Source organism: Rhopilema esculentum, chromosome 21 (genome assembly GCF_057945365.1).
Source record: "Rhopilema esculentum isolate cy_ngs chromosome 21, ASM5794536v1, whole genome shotgun sequence".
Taxonomy (NCBI): domain Eukaryota; kingdom Metazoa; phylum Cnidaria; class Scyphozoa; order Rhizostomeae; family Rhizostomatidae; genus Rhopilema; species Rhopilema esculentum.
Genome location: NC_142835.1, coordinates 7457873 through 7473436, shown reverse-complemented (window position 1 = coordinate 7473436; position 15564 = coordinate 7457873). Strand labels below are relative to the sequence as shown.

Genomic DNA, 15564 nt, shown 5'->3' with positions numbered 1-15564 from the left:
TTTAAAGTACTTGCTCATAAATGCTATGAAACCTATTCTACATTTGTTATGTGTTTCAAATTTCTGTCATGCAAACTAAACAACAGTTACCAAACATTTATACAAAACTGGGCACAACAATCCCATCGTCCTACAAGTTCAGTTGGGAATAAAATGTTGCACTAGTTTAGCCAACAACGTTTGACTTCGCTGGACGATGTTGAATGATGTTGACGACGGTTGACTATGGAAAAAAGGTTGTATGATGTTGGGAGTTAAATGTTGTTTGGTGACATTGGAACAGTTTCGGGGCTCTCGTAAACCTATAAGCACCATACTACGGAATGGATATATAAACAAACTGACCAAAATATTTTTGCACAGAATAAAAAAAACACACCTGGTTTTTTCGGGACCGTCCTGTACGAGTTCTCAGCGTATGCCCCTCTGCCAATAGCGTTGTATGCAGAGATACGAATTCTATATTCTTGGTCGCGATACAAATAAAGGAAAGTGTATTCAAGCGTGGGGTTTCCGCCTGTCACGGTCATATTTCGCACTGTCTCTGTATTATTTGGGTGATACAACTCAAAGAGATAATCGGTTATTGCTGAATAGCCCGGACTGGCAGGTTTTTTCCATCCGATTCTTATAGATGTATAAGTTGATTCAATCAATCGTACTTCCACTGGAGCAGTTGCGACGTCTGATAGAGAGAAACAGCGAAAATGATTATCAATAAGACACAATAAAACACAATAAAACAAAATAAAACACAAGCTTGCTTTCACGTACTCTATGGTGAGAAAGACGCCGTTAAAAATTCAGACAACTTTCATTCACTTGGCATAGAATTGCCAATGGTTTTCTGCCATTTGTTCCAAATATATATCTGACAGGCTTCTTGCCAAAATAATGAGAAAGATACTTGAGCTACAATAAAGGACGAAATAGGATCCCATTCAAATAGAAAATAACTATATAACCATCAAGGGATGATGCAGATTTGCTCCATGAGCCTCTGTTTCGCTGCTGCCTCACTTTACGGACGTTAATTGAGGCACAGAATAGGAATTAGGCAGAAGGGGAACTCCTGCCTATCAGGTGAAGCCTGAAAAAACTTGCGCATGCGTTAACTTATACGAGGCTTAGCGTGTATCTGTCGGGGAAATTTTAAAAAGAATGAAAGTAGACAACTTTATTTGAGACCAAATGCCCCATGATAGTGAACAAATTCAATTATGTATCATAATTCGTTTATATCTGATTAATGAATGACAATTTGTCATGGCTAAGTTCATCTAATGAAATCGAGGTTAAAGGGGAATTAAGGAATTCTATTGTTGACTCAGGCTTCAAAAACAACAAAGGAACCGACGAGAGTTACCCTTCTGCCTAATTCCTATTCTGTGATTGAGGCATGGCGAAACATAGGCTCGTGGAGTAAGTTTAAGGATAATGATACTATTCATATAATAATGTAAACCTGGGTGACATTGTTTCTAAGAGCCATCTTAAAAAGGTATGCGAAACGCTGAGAAATAAATTCAAAGAACAAGGGGGAAATTGCTTTTATTTCAGCTCAATGATAACCAGCGTTTTCTGTTACCAAATTCCGTTTAATAAGGCTCCTCATTTTTCATATTGAAAACTTTTCCAACTCTCCTGTTAATTCTAAAGGCCAGTTTACACGGTGCGTTTTTCCTTGTGTCTGACTCGTGAGTAAAACACATGAGTCAAAATTGAGTAAACGGGATTTGCGTCTAATTTTAATTGCCCTTGCGACAATTCATGAAAATAGAACAAGTTCTATGTCCTTGCGACAACGCATGAAGGATTAACGCTATTAACCGATCAACTAAGAAGAATTAGTCACATGCTTCGAATATCTAGGGTTATAAACGGGCAGTTTCTCTGGAAGCGATTTGCAGGGTTTGCAAAAGATTTGGGTTATGCTGGTGGTCCCCGCGTTGGCCTCGCCAAACAATCAAATGCAAAACCTTGTTTTTCTATAAAATTTCTATTGAATTCTCTAACCCCGTAACTTGGAGGCAAACTGTAGCCTTTTTCCTTGTGAGGCCTGCTTTAGTGCTATAATTTGCGTGAGGTTTGTTTTGGTATGAAAATGACTCGCGAGTCAAAAAATCATCGTCTCAACGTTTTGACTCGCGAGTCAAAAACTCAAGCAACTTTGACTCATGAGTCAGACGCAAGGAAAAACGCATCGTGTAAAATGGCCTTAACCCTCCGTTCCTTCCCGTTTCTTTGCTACTCTAGGGTACCATTGGCAGACACAGCCTCCGAAAAGAAACCTTTATTTTGGAAGTAGCAAATCACTTGCTACTTTTGGAAGATAGCAAACTTGCGTTTTACATCCATGGAATCATTTGAGATTTACAAAAGCTCTATAAACTTTTCATATCAAGCATACATGCAAGCATATTAAGCGTATATGTACTACCCTATCTGTTATCGTGATTTAAAAAGACTACAAAAATCTACTAAAAATGTTTACCCTTTGAAGAAACAAACATACATAATCATTTCCAATCAGGAAAGATTTTGGCTTTGATGGCTGACACACGCGTTTAAAAAAGACACGCGAAAGTTTTATTACCTATGAAATAAACAAATAGCCCGGTCTAGTCTAAGTCGCAGAATAAAGAAAAGAAAATGGGGAACTCTCCAAGGGCTGGGCCCTTCGTTATTATTTTGACGCGAGGAAAACAATCATCGATTGTTAATTTGATTTCATCAAATAAGCTACAGACCATAAAAAACGTTGTGATCGTTCTTTTTCTAACTTCTGTGGGGCAAACAGCAATTGGTTAGCTGCAACCTGTGAGTAAAGGCATCCTTGGCCATATTTTGAAAAATTCGCCTTAAGTGAGCTTCCTGCCCGTTGAAAAACTTGGTTAGCCTCGCATAAATTCGCACATGCGCTTACAAAAAGCTTTGAATTCTTATGAATGAGTTTCCCTTCGACCTTTTTACCATTTTGTGTCTACGTCCCTCTAGAACAGAGAAGTTGTGACAACCTTACCAAAACCGAAATTATTTACTTTAAAAGCCGAGAAGTCCAGAGCCAATCAAAACCAGTTTTTTAAGAGTAAAGGACGTAACTGCATTTTCTTAGACAAAAAAGATACACTATGGCATGAATTACTTAAAACATTTAGTGAAAAGCTGAAAAATTGACCAAAGCCAAATACTTTTACAATGGTTTTACTAAAAGCTGACAAAAGATTTTTCAATTTTTGGATTAAAAAAGTGTTACTTACGATCAACTTGAACGTTTACTTCCATTGACTTCTTTCCTGTAGGACCTCCATCAGCAACACATCTTACTTTGGTCACCCCTCTTCGAACATTGAAAAAACGCAAACGACTGCTTATTGGGAGGTTTGTAAAATTCCCGGTTACCTCAGCATTTTGCCCAACTTGATTATTTTTATCATCGTAGGTGCCACATGTCAGCTTTGGAATAGGGTTGCCATAAACATAGCAAGTTGAGTTTAAAGTCTGGCCTTCTCTCAGAGCAAAAATAGTTTGACCAGTAGTGGATGTTGTTCCTTCAGTCAAGCAGTTTCGGAACTCTGGTACCTCTGGAATAAAGGGGAATCAAGAGGTAAGAAGTTAAGAGTTGTGTAAACAAATGCAAGTGTTTTTTAAAGGTGTTGGCTCCACGGCACAAAACTTGTCTATAACAGTTACCCAGAACAGGACAACTTCAATTATCCACCCAAATCTTAAAAAATTATTTTTTCTGGGAAAGACATTTCTTTATCAAAGTGTCTGCAAATGTACACCTGAGCACATGGTCATTGCAAAATGTGTCTGCTACTAACTTGTTCCTGGGAACAGCATGCTTGTGCGTTTTTAGATTGTACAAGACTAATATTCTATTAACGAAAAATGTCATTTTATTATTTATAATTTTTACTTTTCACATATGCCAGGAGAGTAGAAAAATCTACTTCAGAAAAGTTGTGGTTATCTAGGTGAACTTGGATATATTCAAAAATGCTAATAAGAAATAAACTTAAAGACTCATTGCTAACAATGAGCCATTGCGCTACGTGAGCATCACATAATGCATTTTTAGACAGTGTGAAATCAATTTTGGTTAATCGGTAGAAAATTACTGCCATTGTTTGAACCGTCGCCACGCTCGCAAAGGCCCAATTGTTAGCAATGAGTCTTTAAGGCCATAATAAAAGAAAAGGACAAGGGAGATATCTTTCATGCCTATGAGACCAAAGGAAGAAAGGTAGAATTCATTTGATGATATGGGGTATAGCTGTTTCTGCAGAAAAAAATGAATGAGAATGTGATGCTATTCTACGAAACCACTTCTACTTAATAAAATTTACCTTACTGAATCATTTTTAAGCTTGAGAACATATGTGAGGGATTGAAATACCCCAACACTGGAACAAGGTTTGGTTTTAGTAATGGAATTATAGCGAGAGACTTTCACAACAATAGTGAGAAAATTTCTTTAAAAAGTTTAATCAGAGGTTTTCTTGAACTTTTTTCATAAACATTAAAATGCACATTGCAAATTAATTAAGTCAGAGCTGGCACACAGAGTGGCCAGTTTTTGTTAAGAACTAATTTCAATGTGCAAACATTTGAAAAAAACTCTAGCACATTAATACACAAACATACAAACCATATATTTTTATCTTGTAAATTCCACTGTAAGTAGGGTTAAGATCTGATGTCAAAAATGTGCAAAGAACATCTTTTGCGTCGCCGAAATCAATATTACGAAGCTGGAATCCAATTTTTCTTTGCCCAGGATCATCAATTGCTGAAGTTCTGCCTTGGTATTTTTGAACCAAAGAAGCTGCAGCAGTACCTTTCTTTGTGACCACATAATCTGATTGAAAGCCACATAAAATACTGCCACCCTCAAGACTGCTAATGTCGTATGTCCAAGTAACCTCGATGCTCTGAGATTTGTTCCCAAACTTATCAACAAAAGTTCCAGCAGCAGGATTGAATGACTGTCCATCTACAAAAATCACATAAATATGATTTTACAACAGAAGAGTATAGTCTTTTATTCATTCTCCATTGACACTCCAGATGCATTATGTTGTCATCAACAGAGCTGGTGTGAGCTGCCAATTATAACAACACTTGAGACAGGAGAAAATGTTAAATTTAAAGTGTTCCTGAAGGCCTTTCTAGGCCTTATCTAGGGAGTTGATTGCTCTTTTCTTTGCCCATGCCAACACCCTCGCAGTATCACTTCAACAACCTAATAACTGCACTGAGAAAAATGTGTCTCACTAACCAAAGACAAAATGCACAGGAGGAATATTTGACAGACCATAATTATCATGGAGATTGTAATGACTAAACCTTTTGAATTTTCGTCACAATGTTTAATCAGCATATATATATATATATATATATTTATTTATTAATTATCATATTGCTGTCTAGAGTGCTCAACTTACCGGAGCGATGATCAGGTGTACACCTGATGATTGTTTACACATGAAACTCAGAGTTGTGTCACAATAGTCTGTTTATTTTAGTCTATATATATATATATATATATATATATATATATATATATATATGCCAAGCCAAGAGGGTGTTGTTGATTTGAGAGAAGCATACATCCAGCATGTGAGCTTATCAAAAATGTTCAAAAGTCAGGTACGTTGGCATATTGTTCCTAGCAGAGATGTCATTGTTAGTGACTCTCAGGTGGGGGGCAAGCACAGTTTCAAATGTTGAAAGCCTGGGAAGGAAATTTAAATCATGGGAGTTTAACCCTATCCAGACTAGGGGGGGGGGGGCACAAAGTGCCCCCCTAGTTGGTTTTTCTTTCATAACTTCAGGAGTTTGAAAGCAATACCCCTCAGACCTCCTGACTTTTAGTTTTAACCTATCTGACACATGTTCATATAAAAAGATAATTTTTTTATTATTAATCAGGGGGTTGTGTAGGGGCGTTTTCAAAACTAGTCAAGTAAAAAATAGTTCAATCTGCCACGGATTTGCAACAAAAGTAGATATATTGATGAAAATTAGTATCCAGGCATTAATTTGTGCTCTTTTTATGATTCTGACCAGAAAATTCAAATTCAACATCCTTTTCTACGATTTTTCTGCTGCGCATGCGCACACATTTGTTGACAGATTTATAGGTATTACATTAATAAAACTGCAAGTTTAGGTAAATTTGTCTGCTAAGGCATTAAAAATGAACTCAAACATGACATTTGGTTGTATCGATCATTTAGTTATTTAGAAAAAACTATAGCCAAATACAAAATATGTTGAGTTCTTTTGTTAGGAACGTTAATAATTTTGAGAAGTAACATTAAAATTGTGCCAATCTTCTTGTTTCTATTAGAAAATGCATCAAATTTGCTTTTTTTAATATCTTAGCCCGATGCTTTGGAATTAATTAATATTTTAAGATTTTCTAAAATTTTCTAAATTTTTGCTTCACCCGGCCACCATTATGATGACGTCATCGTGAAACCATGTGACTTAAAAATTGAACAATAATACTAAAATGTGGAGAAAAGATAAGAGTACCATCCAAACAAAGTTCATTGTCCTAGCTAGAGGAACAAAGAAATTACGGAGGGGGGGGCACTTTGTGCCCCCCTAGTCTCCCGAAAGTTTCAAAAAGCCTAGTCTGGATAGGGTTAAAACAGGAATAGGAAACATTAAGTTGTTATGGTGGAAATTTCTGTACATTAGAATGACTAAATGCATAGACTATATGGTGGTGCCATAGTCAAATAGAAAAAACCTTGGCCTGGAAGCCAGGCCTTTCCCGGAGGTACGGGCTATAGCGAGGGCTTTTTTCAGCCCACGCAGTTTTTCAAACCAATGTCTCATTTAGTCCGCATAGTTTAGCTTCCCAATGTTTGTACTTAATGCAGTTATAAATAGGAAATTTCCGTTTCTTTATATAGCACATGTTTGTATTATCTGCTAAAACTTGCAATGGAATAAGACATGTGTTCACATGAAAGGAATGACATATAGCATGCTTAATGCTACTAATAATTAAAGTGTGAAACGTTACACCATGCTTTCAAATATGAAACAATTTATTTTCAAGTCATAACATATAAACTAGGCATTCCCAAAAAGCTACATTTGACCAGCAAAACCTAACAAAATATTCCAAAAAAGTTATTTTTTGTCTCAATTTAAGGAACGGTAATACTAAATTTAAAGGTAGTAATACACACAAAAATGTCTTTTTAAGGTGAATAATGTTTAGAGAATTTGCAAGGTAATGTATTTTTGTCTTTGAAAATACTTCAATATAAGCTTGATTAAATGAAATTTAATCACGTTTAATATGTGACAGGATACACCTTTTAGGTGTCCCTTGGGCTTTTGTTTTTTGGGCACAGATTGCACAATTGTAGAGTTTGTGTTTATTGTAGCAGTGCTCGAGTAAGCTTTACATTGTGTCTTTTATACGGCTATAGCAACAAGCGTGCAAGTGTGCATTGGCCTTGGGTATATAAACTTTGTCTTAGCACAGTTTCATTCTCACACGTTGCACTACAACTCGAAGTTGGACTTTGGAGAGGAAAGGTTTTCCTTTGCGACCCTGCCCACCCAATCCATGTCTAGATATCTTCAGGAGTCTATAGGAATGATATTACATTGCGAGAATTGCCGTAGTTCCTATCTTTAGCCTTTGACTTTCCATCGTTGGTGCTTGCTTTGAATCTTATTTAACGTGCAGAGACCACAGAGCCAGTGAGAGAGACAGTGCATTGCTGTACAACTCTGATCTGAACTGAACTGAACTTTTTACAAATTAAGATACTTATATACAGAAATCAAATTGCTGACTAAGGATGAGATAGGATGATGTAATGATGATGGAATGGAGAAGGAAAGATCTAGACTTGGGAAGAAGTCAGCATGACATAGATGTGTGAATGTGAGTACAATGCTGAAGGGAATGTCATGTGCTAGGTGATGCTATGAATGACGTAGGTGGATGTCATGGTGATGGCATGATCGATGAAGGAGTAGGAAGTGCGTGTAAAATGGCCAAAGTAGAGTCACTACAAGTTTTTATTTACATGCATTTTGTCTTTCTATTTCTTTTTCTTCATGCATTATTTAATGGCCGTATGGCTTGCGACTTTTGCAAGAACAAGGTGCTGCTAGTCGGCGGAAGAAGGCCATTGTTCTTCTTCTCAACCCCCTCGAAACGGTTGGGGTTTTATTTATGGCCGTCTTTGCGATTGGCGCACCGACAGCCCAAAAATAAATGGTTCAAATGATGAGAGAACACCACCTTCAGTCTTATGATTGACAATGGAAAAACATTCTGAGAACCATCTTACCCTTATATGCTAATGGTTTTGTTTACTAACCTGGAACAAATATTAAAAAAAATTAACAATATTTCTGCAAGCGCTAAATAGCCCACATCCCCCAACTGGCAAGGGCTTTTTATAGCCTGTGTTGTTTTTTCCCAGAGAGGCCTGCTGGAAGCCTATTGTTATAACGCTTTGTTGCCCAAAATATTAGTCACATGGTTAAAATCTATGCTAGCAACACCTAGATAACTGGTCGGTTAATATAAAGGATATGTTTGATAAATCATTTCATAGCTTTAAATGAGAGAGATCATACAACTTCAACATTTTTAGATCAGAAAAGATAGAAGTAGATGGTGAAGAAAATGTTCAAATGCAGTGTAAATTTTCATAGGTATGTAATTAAAGGTCATTTCTGTCAAATTCTGTATCGAATTTTCTCTGTAGTCAACTTTCTTTTAAATCAAGAGCTTCTCCAGTCAACACTTTGTGATCATGTGGCACAACTTTTGGTCAATTCGAGTTCATTTTGCAATTAAAGGACTCAAACAAAAGGCTTCCATATTGACTCTGGTGGTGCACAGAATTAGATTTGAAGAAAGTCCACAAATGTTGGAGAAGAAGATTGAAAAGAGTTTAAAAGTTGACACATTAATACATCCAGTTTATTGGTTTGTTTTACTCCTGTGAAAAACATATTTGGGAGCAGAATTGGAGATGATGGGTTAATTCACTGTGGCAGCCTCCCAAAGCATCATCAATGGGTTTGGGCCCCTGTAATAGCTGCCAGCAGGCCCAGGGGCCCAAAGGTCTGCATTTACAATGCTAGATGGTAGCTTATTCCATGAAGTGTTGATCCGTAGGCTGAGAAACCTCTTCCTTACGTCTTTTCTGCAGTGCTCTTTAACAATTTTTAAGTTTAGGCTGCAAGTTCTACTTTCTTCCTCAATACGAAACAGGCTTTCAGTGTCATAATGATTATGCGTATATTTGTAGACTTGAATAAGGTCATCCCGAATCCTTCCATACAAAAGACTTGGCAGCTTCAGTTGTCTAAAGGGCTCTTCATAACCTAGATCTTCTAGGCCTTCAACTAGCTTGCTGGCTCTCCTTTGGACGTTCTCTATTAACTGCACGTCTTTGACATACCAAGGTGACCATACTGTATTTCCATACTCTAGATGCAGTCTTACCAAACTCTTAAAAAGGCTGTTGAACAAATCTCCATTCATTTAACTAAAAGAACGCCTTATCATTCTGCATAGCCGATTTGCTTTGTTTGAAACAATCTCAGCATGATTGCTAAACTTAAGGTCCCTATCGACATTCACAGGTTTTTATAAAGCAGTGCCTCTGTCTAAAATTATTGGGAGGCATTTTATTGCAAAAGCACCTTAAAAGCAATGAAATAACATTGGAGGCCAAGGGAAAGGATCTTCAAGCCTTCTCGAACTCAAACAGGCACAAAAACCTACTCAGATTCTAAAAAGTGTACGAAAATGAAACCTGTGAAATTAATTGGCGTGAAAAGACAAACCGATTCCAAAATCGAGACCGTCATCCGCGACCACGCGTCTTATTTTCAAATATTACAATACAATAATAGAAGCCATGTTTTTTTAATAACTCATCCAATATCTTGGGTTGATTCATGGTACTGTAACGTAAAATCTTGTCTCGCGATCGTCAAAATCACCTGTAACTTGAGGTGATGCCGAATATGGCCTACTTTTCGCAAAGGAACACCACTGTGTCGTAAATAAAATCTTGTTTGAAAGATACTTTGTTTTACAGTCAAAACTACTGAATAAAAATCCCAAACAATGTTAAAATCCTAATGATCTGACGTTCAAATAGGCCCACTAAACTTGAATCGGTACTGGAAGTTTGCCATTGTGGCGGAATCGCGGAAACTTATCGGCCAACGGGCGTTGACCTGACTAAACCAACATCCGCAACATAACCGCCATCTGGAAATCGACCACTTTCGCGGTAAAATTTTGGTGCAAATCACGCTTTCTTATTCCTATCAATAAATTTAATGCAAATCCTTCGGGGTCATTAACAGGGAGAACCATCCCTGTTCTGCTAACCGCCATTTTCAAATTAGTGCGGCGTGCATGGTTAACAGGCTTCTCAGTACGTTAATATCAATAGCAAGTTAAAGCATACTTTGCCAATCAAAATAGATAAACTCATGTCGAATGGAAGGTGTAATTTACTTTCTGCTTAGTAATCTCTTTAAAAACCTCAAGACATGTATGTACATACCAACTGAGAGTTTCCCATGAAGTGCGGCAAGTGTGCAGAACAATATAATTTCCAAAACCGATCGACCCATTTTCGTTGTTAGCACGATACTCTTTTATGATTTCCAAACAGAATGACATTCAATCTTTAAACGATTAACTAAGATGTCTGATTTTCACGATGTGTGCTACTGACAAAAAACCCCTAGAATAACACGGTCAAACCTTCCTCGATCGAAGATACCGCCTACTTGCCTTTATTCTTTTTACCGAACAATTGTTAGCGCCCAGTCCACAAACAGCCATGAAAACAAATGGTGTCTCATGCTACTAATAAGTCATGCTTTTGAAGGAGGGGAATCCTAGAAATGTCAGAAATCTGTTACACTCTTTCTCTGTTAGAACGATTTTTAATCAGAACACGAGCATCAAAATTGGTCATAAGTTAAGAAAAATTAAGTAAAAGCTGAGCTACTGTAAAATGCAATTTTGAACAATGTTTTATCTCAAATTCGAGGACTTTGAATTTCGGTGAATATTCAAATTTATCAGCAAATTAAGGTCTGAACACCTCCCTAGAGCGTAAAAGCTAGCAATCACACTGCTTACATCCTATTAATTTAAGAACAAATAAGAACATTCCAGCCTAAGATTTTCGAAAAAAATTAAGAGCTGAACGTAAATTTACTGGTTCTTACACAAAAGAGTGTAGTGAAAATGAAATAAATTTCTCTTTATATCCGCCCGTACTCTTTGTACGAGTTTTGGATACGGTTAAAACTGATCGCAAACTTTATAGAGGGGTGTAATCTTATTATGTTCAGTTCAGTTTCATATCAAAAATTCATCTGCATGCAAAAATGCAAAGCAGACTAACCTTCTACAGGTGTTTTTAGAAATGTGCCCTGTTCAGGGCCGGCAAAGCTTATATGAAAGGGTAAGGGCCAAAAATTTAGGTTACGAAATTTGTGAAAGGGTTTAGTAAATGGCGCTACCTTAGTCCTTTGTTGGCGGGAAGGCAAAGTTTAGAAAAATAGGACTCTAGGGATGGCCAGAAACTGCATCTAGAATGGATTTTGGCTGAAGGAAAAGAAGAGACAATGTTGCTTCGATTCAAGAGAAAGAATTTTTTGTAAATCAGCATTGAAATGATACATAAATCTAATCTGTTTTTTATCTGATTTGAAAAGCTGAATTTAAAAAGTACCATTCGCACACCAGTTACCTGAAAGGCGTGACACCAAAATCCAGTTATCAGTAACAACTCCCCCAATCCTTGCCCTTGAAATTCGCTCCAGCTGCCGATTCTTCACTTCTTATATTCTCAAAAATTTTCAAGCAGTTTCTTTTCCTTCGACAGCTGATTTTTCTATTTTTGTAACCATTTGAGAGTTTGTCTGTTAGTAGACCTTATGAGTCAGGTTTTGGCCCCAGAAAAAACCGAACTACTTTTTTTAGCATCAAGTTTATTCTGGACCAAGTTATTCGATCAATTGCCAAATATATGCATTGTACAACTTGGAGAATTGCCTATTCCTTCGATCAAATTCCCATATCCAATGTTCTTTATGTCTTCTCCTGTAAAAACCTACTAGCCAAGCTTAGGTAAGGGCATTATTTAAGATAATACTAAGCACGCAAACGTATAAGATGGTTGACTACATTTTTGCAGATTTTCTTTAAAACAAATTATTTTGCTCTAAAGCGAAGGGAAGGTCTCGCAGCCACCGGTCTTGCCCTGGGTCTTGCCGGCCCTGCTGTCAAATAAGATATGTTGTTTAGCAACTTGAATCCATAGGGCTCTGCAGAAGGAGGCAAGCATACCTGAAAGGGATAAGGGGGCAGGACACCCTCTGCATACATATAATTCAACCAAGCTTTTCGTATTTCAGGTAAATTTGGTATCAAACGCCCGCTTGAGAAAGGATATTGTGACGCCCCTGATAAGCGCAAGGCATTTTGTAATCACTCATAAACATTAGAAAGCTGAATCAGGGGCCGTACAAATAGGGAGCCGCAAAAAATTGAGTCCCTTATTTGTAATATGCCTTTTTATGTTTATAGAGACGATAAATGTCCCTTGAAATATGGCGTCCATCTCAATTTGCATTTCTTCATTCACGTCTTCTTGAAATACCTAAATCCTCTTGAAACAGATGACATAATAAAAGTTCGTTGGATTATGTAAGGCTTTCATTGGATGTTGATGAGGTATCCAAAAGACAATGGGCGTGCCTTTGTATATGAGTCAGGATGGTAAACAACGGTACTGAAAACGAAAACATCTTGTTCTGAGAGTGTCCGTTTCCAAGTGAACGCGATGTAGCCTGGTGCCGGGTGACAGTGCGCGAACAAGAAGGCATCCCGTCGCAGTCACAAGCTCTCATGAACGATGTGGTGCGGTGGGAACCAGTGGTGGGAAACTAGCTACGGAGGGTGCGCACGTTCGCAACAACCTTTCCCGGGGCTGGTCGCGACTAACAAATGGCTTTGTTATGATAATAAAATTAATCGAAATTTTTATTGTATATGTTAATTAGATTTATTTCATTCTCACACCACAAAGGTAATTTCTCATAACATCGTATTGTTCTCTGTCGATTTGCGATTTCCTAACTGTGATTTCACAAAGCGGTCCTATATTCTGCCTCAACAAATGCACAGGCTATAGCCCTGTTTACACTACAGAAACTAACCTGGGTTCGCCCCTGGTTAAAACTAACCCAGGTTAGATTTGTGTAGTGTAAACGCAAACTAACCCAGGTTAGCCCCAGGTTGTTAGTCAACCAATCTCGAAAGGTGGGTTCGCCCTAGGTCGAACCTGGGTTAGTTTAGACTGAAGTGTAGTGTAAACGCTACCCTGGGTACCAGACTCACGATATAAAAAAATAGAGAGTCTGGTCTAGTGCGCCCCATTCTCGTTCTGGTGAACTTACTTGAAAGAAGTGAAGTCTATTTAACAGACTAGGCCTGTGAAACAAGATTGTCAGATAAATAACAAAGATACTCAGTAGTCAGAGGAGTTTTGGGAAATCTTAAAGCCAATGTATTTTATATAGTTCTGTAAAGTTGACATTATTAATACAGTGGTAATAGACACTTCTGCCTCAAGATTCCAATCAAATCAGGTTTTAAACGCTATTTGACAGCAAAAAACATGTGCGAAGCATGAAATTAAAGTTAGCACAATGCAGTTATTAAATGTTAATCATTATTAAATTTCGTATACAACTTAAAATAAGTCTTTTGTAATTTTCCACATAAATTGTGTGTACTTTCAAAGTCTACTTCCTCACTGTGAAGGCAGCGCGCTTAGACACCGCGGCGGTTAGAATCATCACGTTGGAAGGTCACCACAGCAAATATGGGCAATATGATAAGCGAAGCCCCGTATGCCGGGCGAAATATTAGCCATAACTGATTTACTTGTGTTTGTTGTTGTTTGTTCTTGGCGCCTTGCGGTGTTTTTTATTTACTGCATTTCACTACAAGGCCTAATTTCTTTGCAATGAGAGGCACAGCCTGAAATATCAGCATCAGCGACTTTCCAAAGCCAGTTGGCAATATGGCGAAGGTGTCACTTCTCTCTACAAACAAGGCTTTCATTGCTGTTCTGTGTTGAGTTCCACAACATGTGAAAAATATTCTTTGAGTACAGTTTTAGAAGCATCTTCAAACTAAATCGTTACGGTCGCTAGCATTTATTTATTTCGTGTTCTGTTCAATGTTTTACACCAGAGCTAAGTTCATTGTTTCGCTGTGACCTTTGAACGTACAGAAATCTGTACACTCGCTCCTGATTGGTTAATATCAGCACACCAGAACGAGAATGGGGCGCACTAGACCCAATGAGGTGTATAGAATACGCTAGAGGGATAACTCTGTAGGGAGGCAGTGAGGCCTATCAATTTCCGCATTGCACGGCAAGAAGTGACTCACAGTGTATGGCGTTCGATTGCATCTCGCTATTAGGATTGTTATTTTGTGCGTTTCTTTTTGGTCTAAGAATTGACTGATAAGAAAAAACAGTCTTATAATAGGGTTGGAAATAAACGACTCCAGCCAGTATTTCTACGGATATAAGTGGGGATGGATCAATTTTACTTCACCGGTTTGTTGACGATTAGGCCTATCCTTACCATTAGGTACTTCAATATTGTCGCTTTTCTGTAAAATTTATACATTTTTTCTTAAATTTTATTTCTTTGGTACTTGCTAGATTCCTCCTTGTTTCATGACCGATGCCTTGCAAGGTGATCACTTGATACACCTCGTCAAAAATATCGGCTTTAAATATACGGCTGTTTGTTTGTGAAGGTATGCCAAAAAAATTAAAGAGAGAAGTCATAAATAAAAACAAACCAGGTATTCCCCTTCAGATCAACAAACTCGTTTTGTTTAGCATATTTAGGGGCTGCGAAAAAAACGCTATAGATCCTCCAAAACAACGGTCGGTACCTTCACTGTTAATGTCCAGAATTATGCTTTACCTTCCAATTTTCCTTTTATTCAACAATTTAGGTTCGTAGGTGTTTCAGATTTTCCAGTTTAATCACTTAAAACTGAATTTTCGCCTTAATTCTTTGCTTAATTTTGCACGCTTCATACAAGAGTTTGTACGGCACTTCTCCGCTCTTGCCGTGCAAATCAGTTTTGTCCTGGCTTCACTTCCTGTGGTCAGGGCTGCCTCGAGTTGACCCTCTAGCGTATTCTATACACCTCATTGACTAGACCAGACTCTCTATTTTATTTTATACATAGAGAGTCTGGTACCCAGGGTATGTAAACGCAAACCTGGGGCGAACCTGGGTTAGTTTCTTCAGGACGCATGCGTAGTGGCAGACATGTTGCCGAGTGCAAACAAAGCAAAGCGCGAATGCACAGTTTTCTCATTGTACGAAGCCCGCACTGGGAATAATTGTTTTAAAGTGAATTTATTATATTTTGTAAAGTTCGCAAACACTATACATGTTGACTGCCGCCATTTTGTTTATCCTCACCTT

General features: G+C 37.7%; 1 protein-coding gene across 3 annotated transcripts in view; it reads right to left on the bottom strand.

The window, feature by feature from the left end:
• LOC148957677 (uncharacterized) overlaps positions 1–10897 on the bottom strand; it is a 28402-nt gene extending 17505 nt beyond the window's left edge. For 2 of the 3 annotated variants that reach the window (XR_016145172.1, XM_089114883.1), the window contains exons 1-4: positions 10584–10883; positions 4655–4999; positions 3261–3584; positions 380–685 (exon numbers count right to left, since the gene is read on the bottom strand). Coding sequence is in view for 2 of the 3 variants with exons in the window: in XM_089114883.1 (XP_088971009.1) it covers positions 380–685; positions 3261–3584; positions 4655–4999; positions 10584–10653 (1045 nt within the window). In the remaining variant the exon portion in view is untranslated. Of the gene's footprint in view, positions 1–379; positions 686–3260; positions 3585–4654; positions 5000–10583 lie in introns of all 3 variants that reach the window. The other variant, XM_089114884.1, reaches the window with a different exon arrangement.
• Between the last annotated feature and the right edge of the window lie 4667 nt (positions 10898–15564).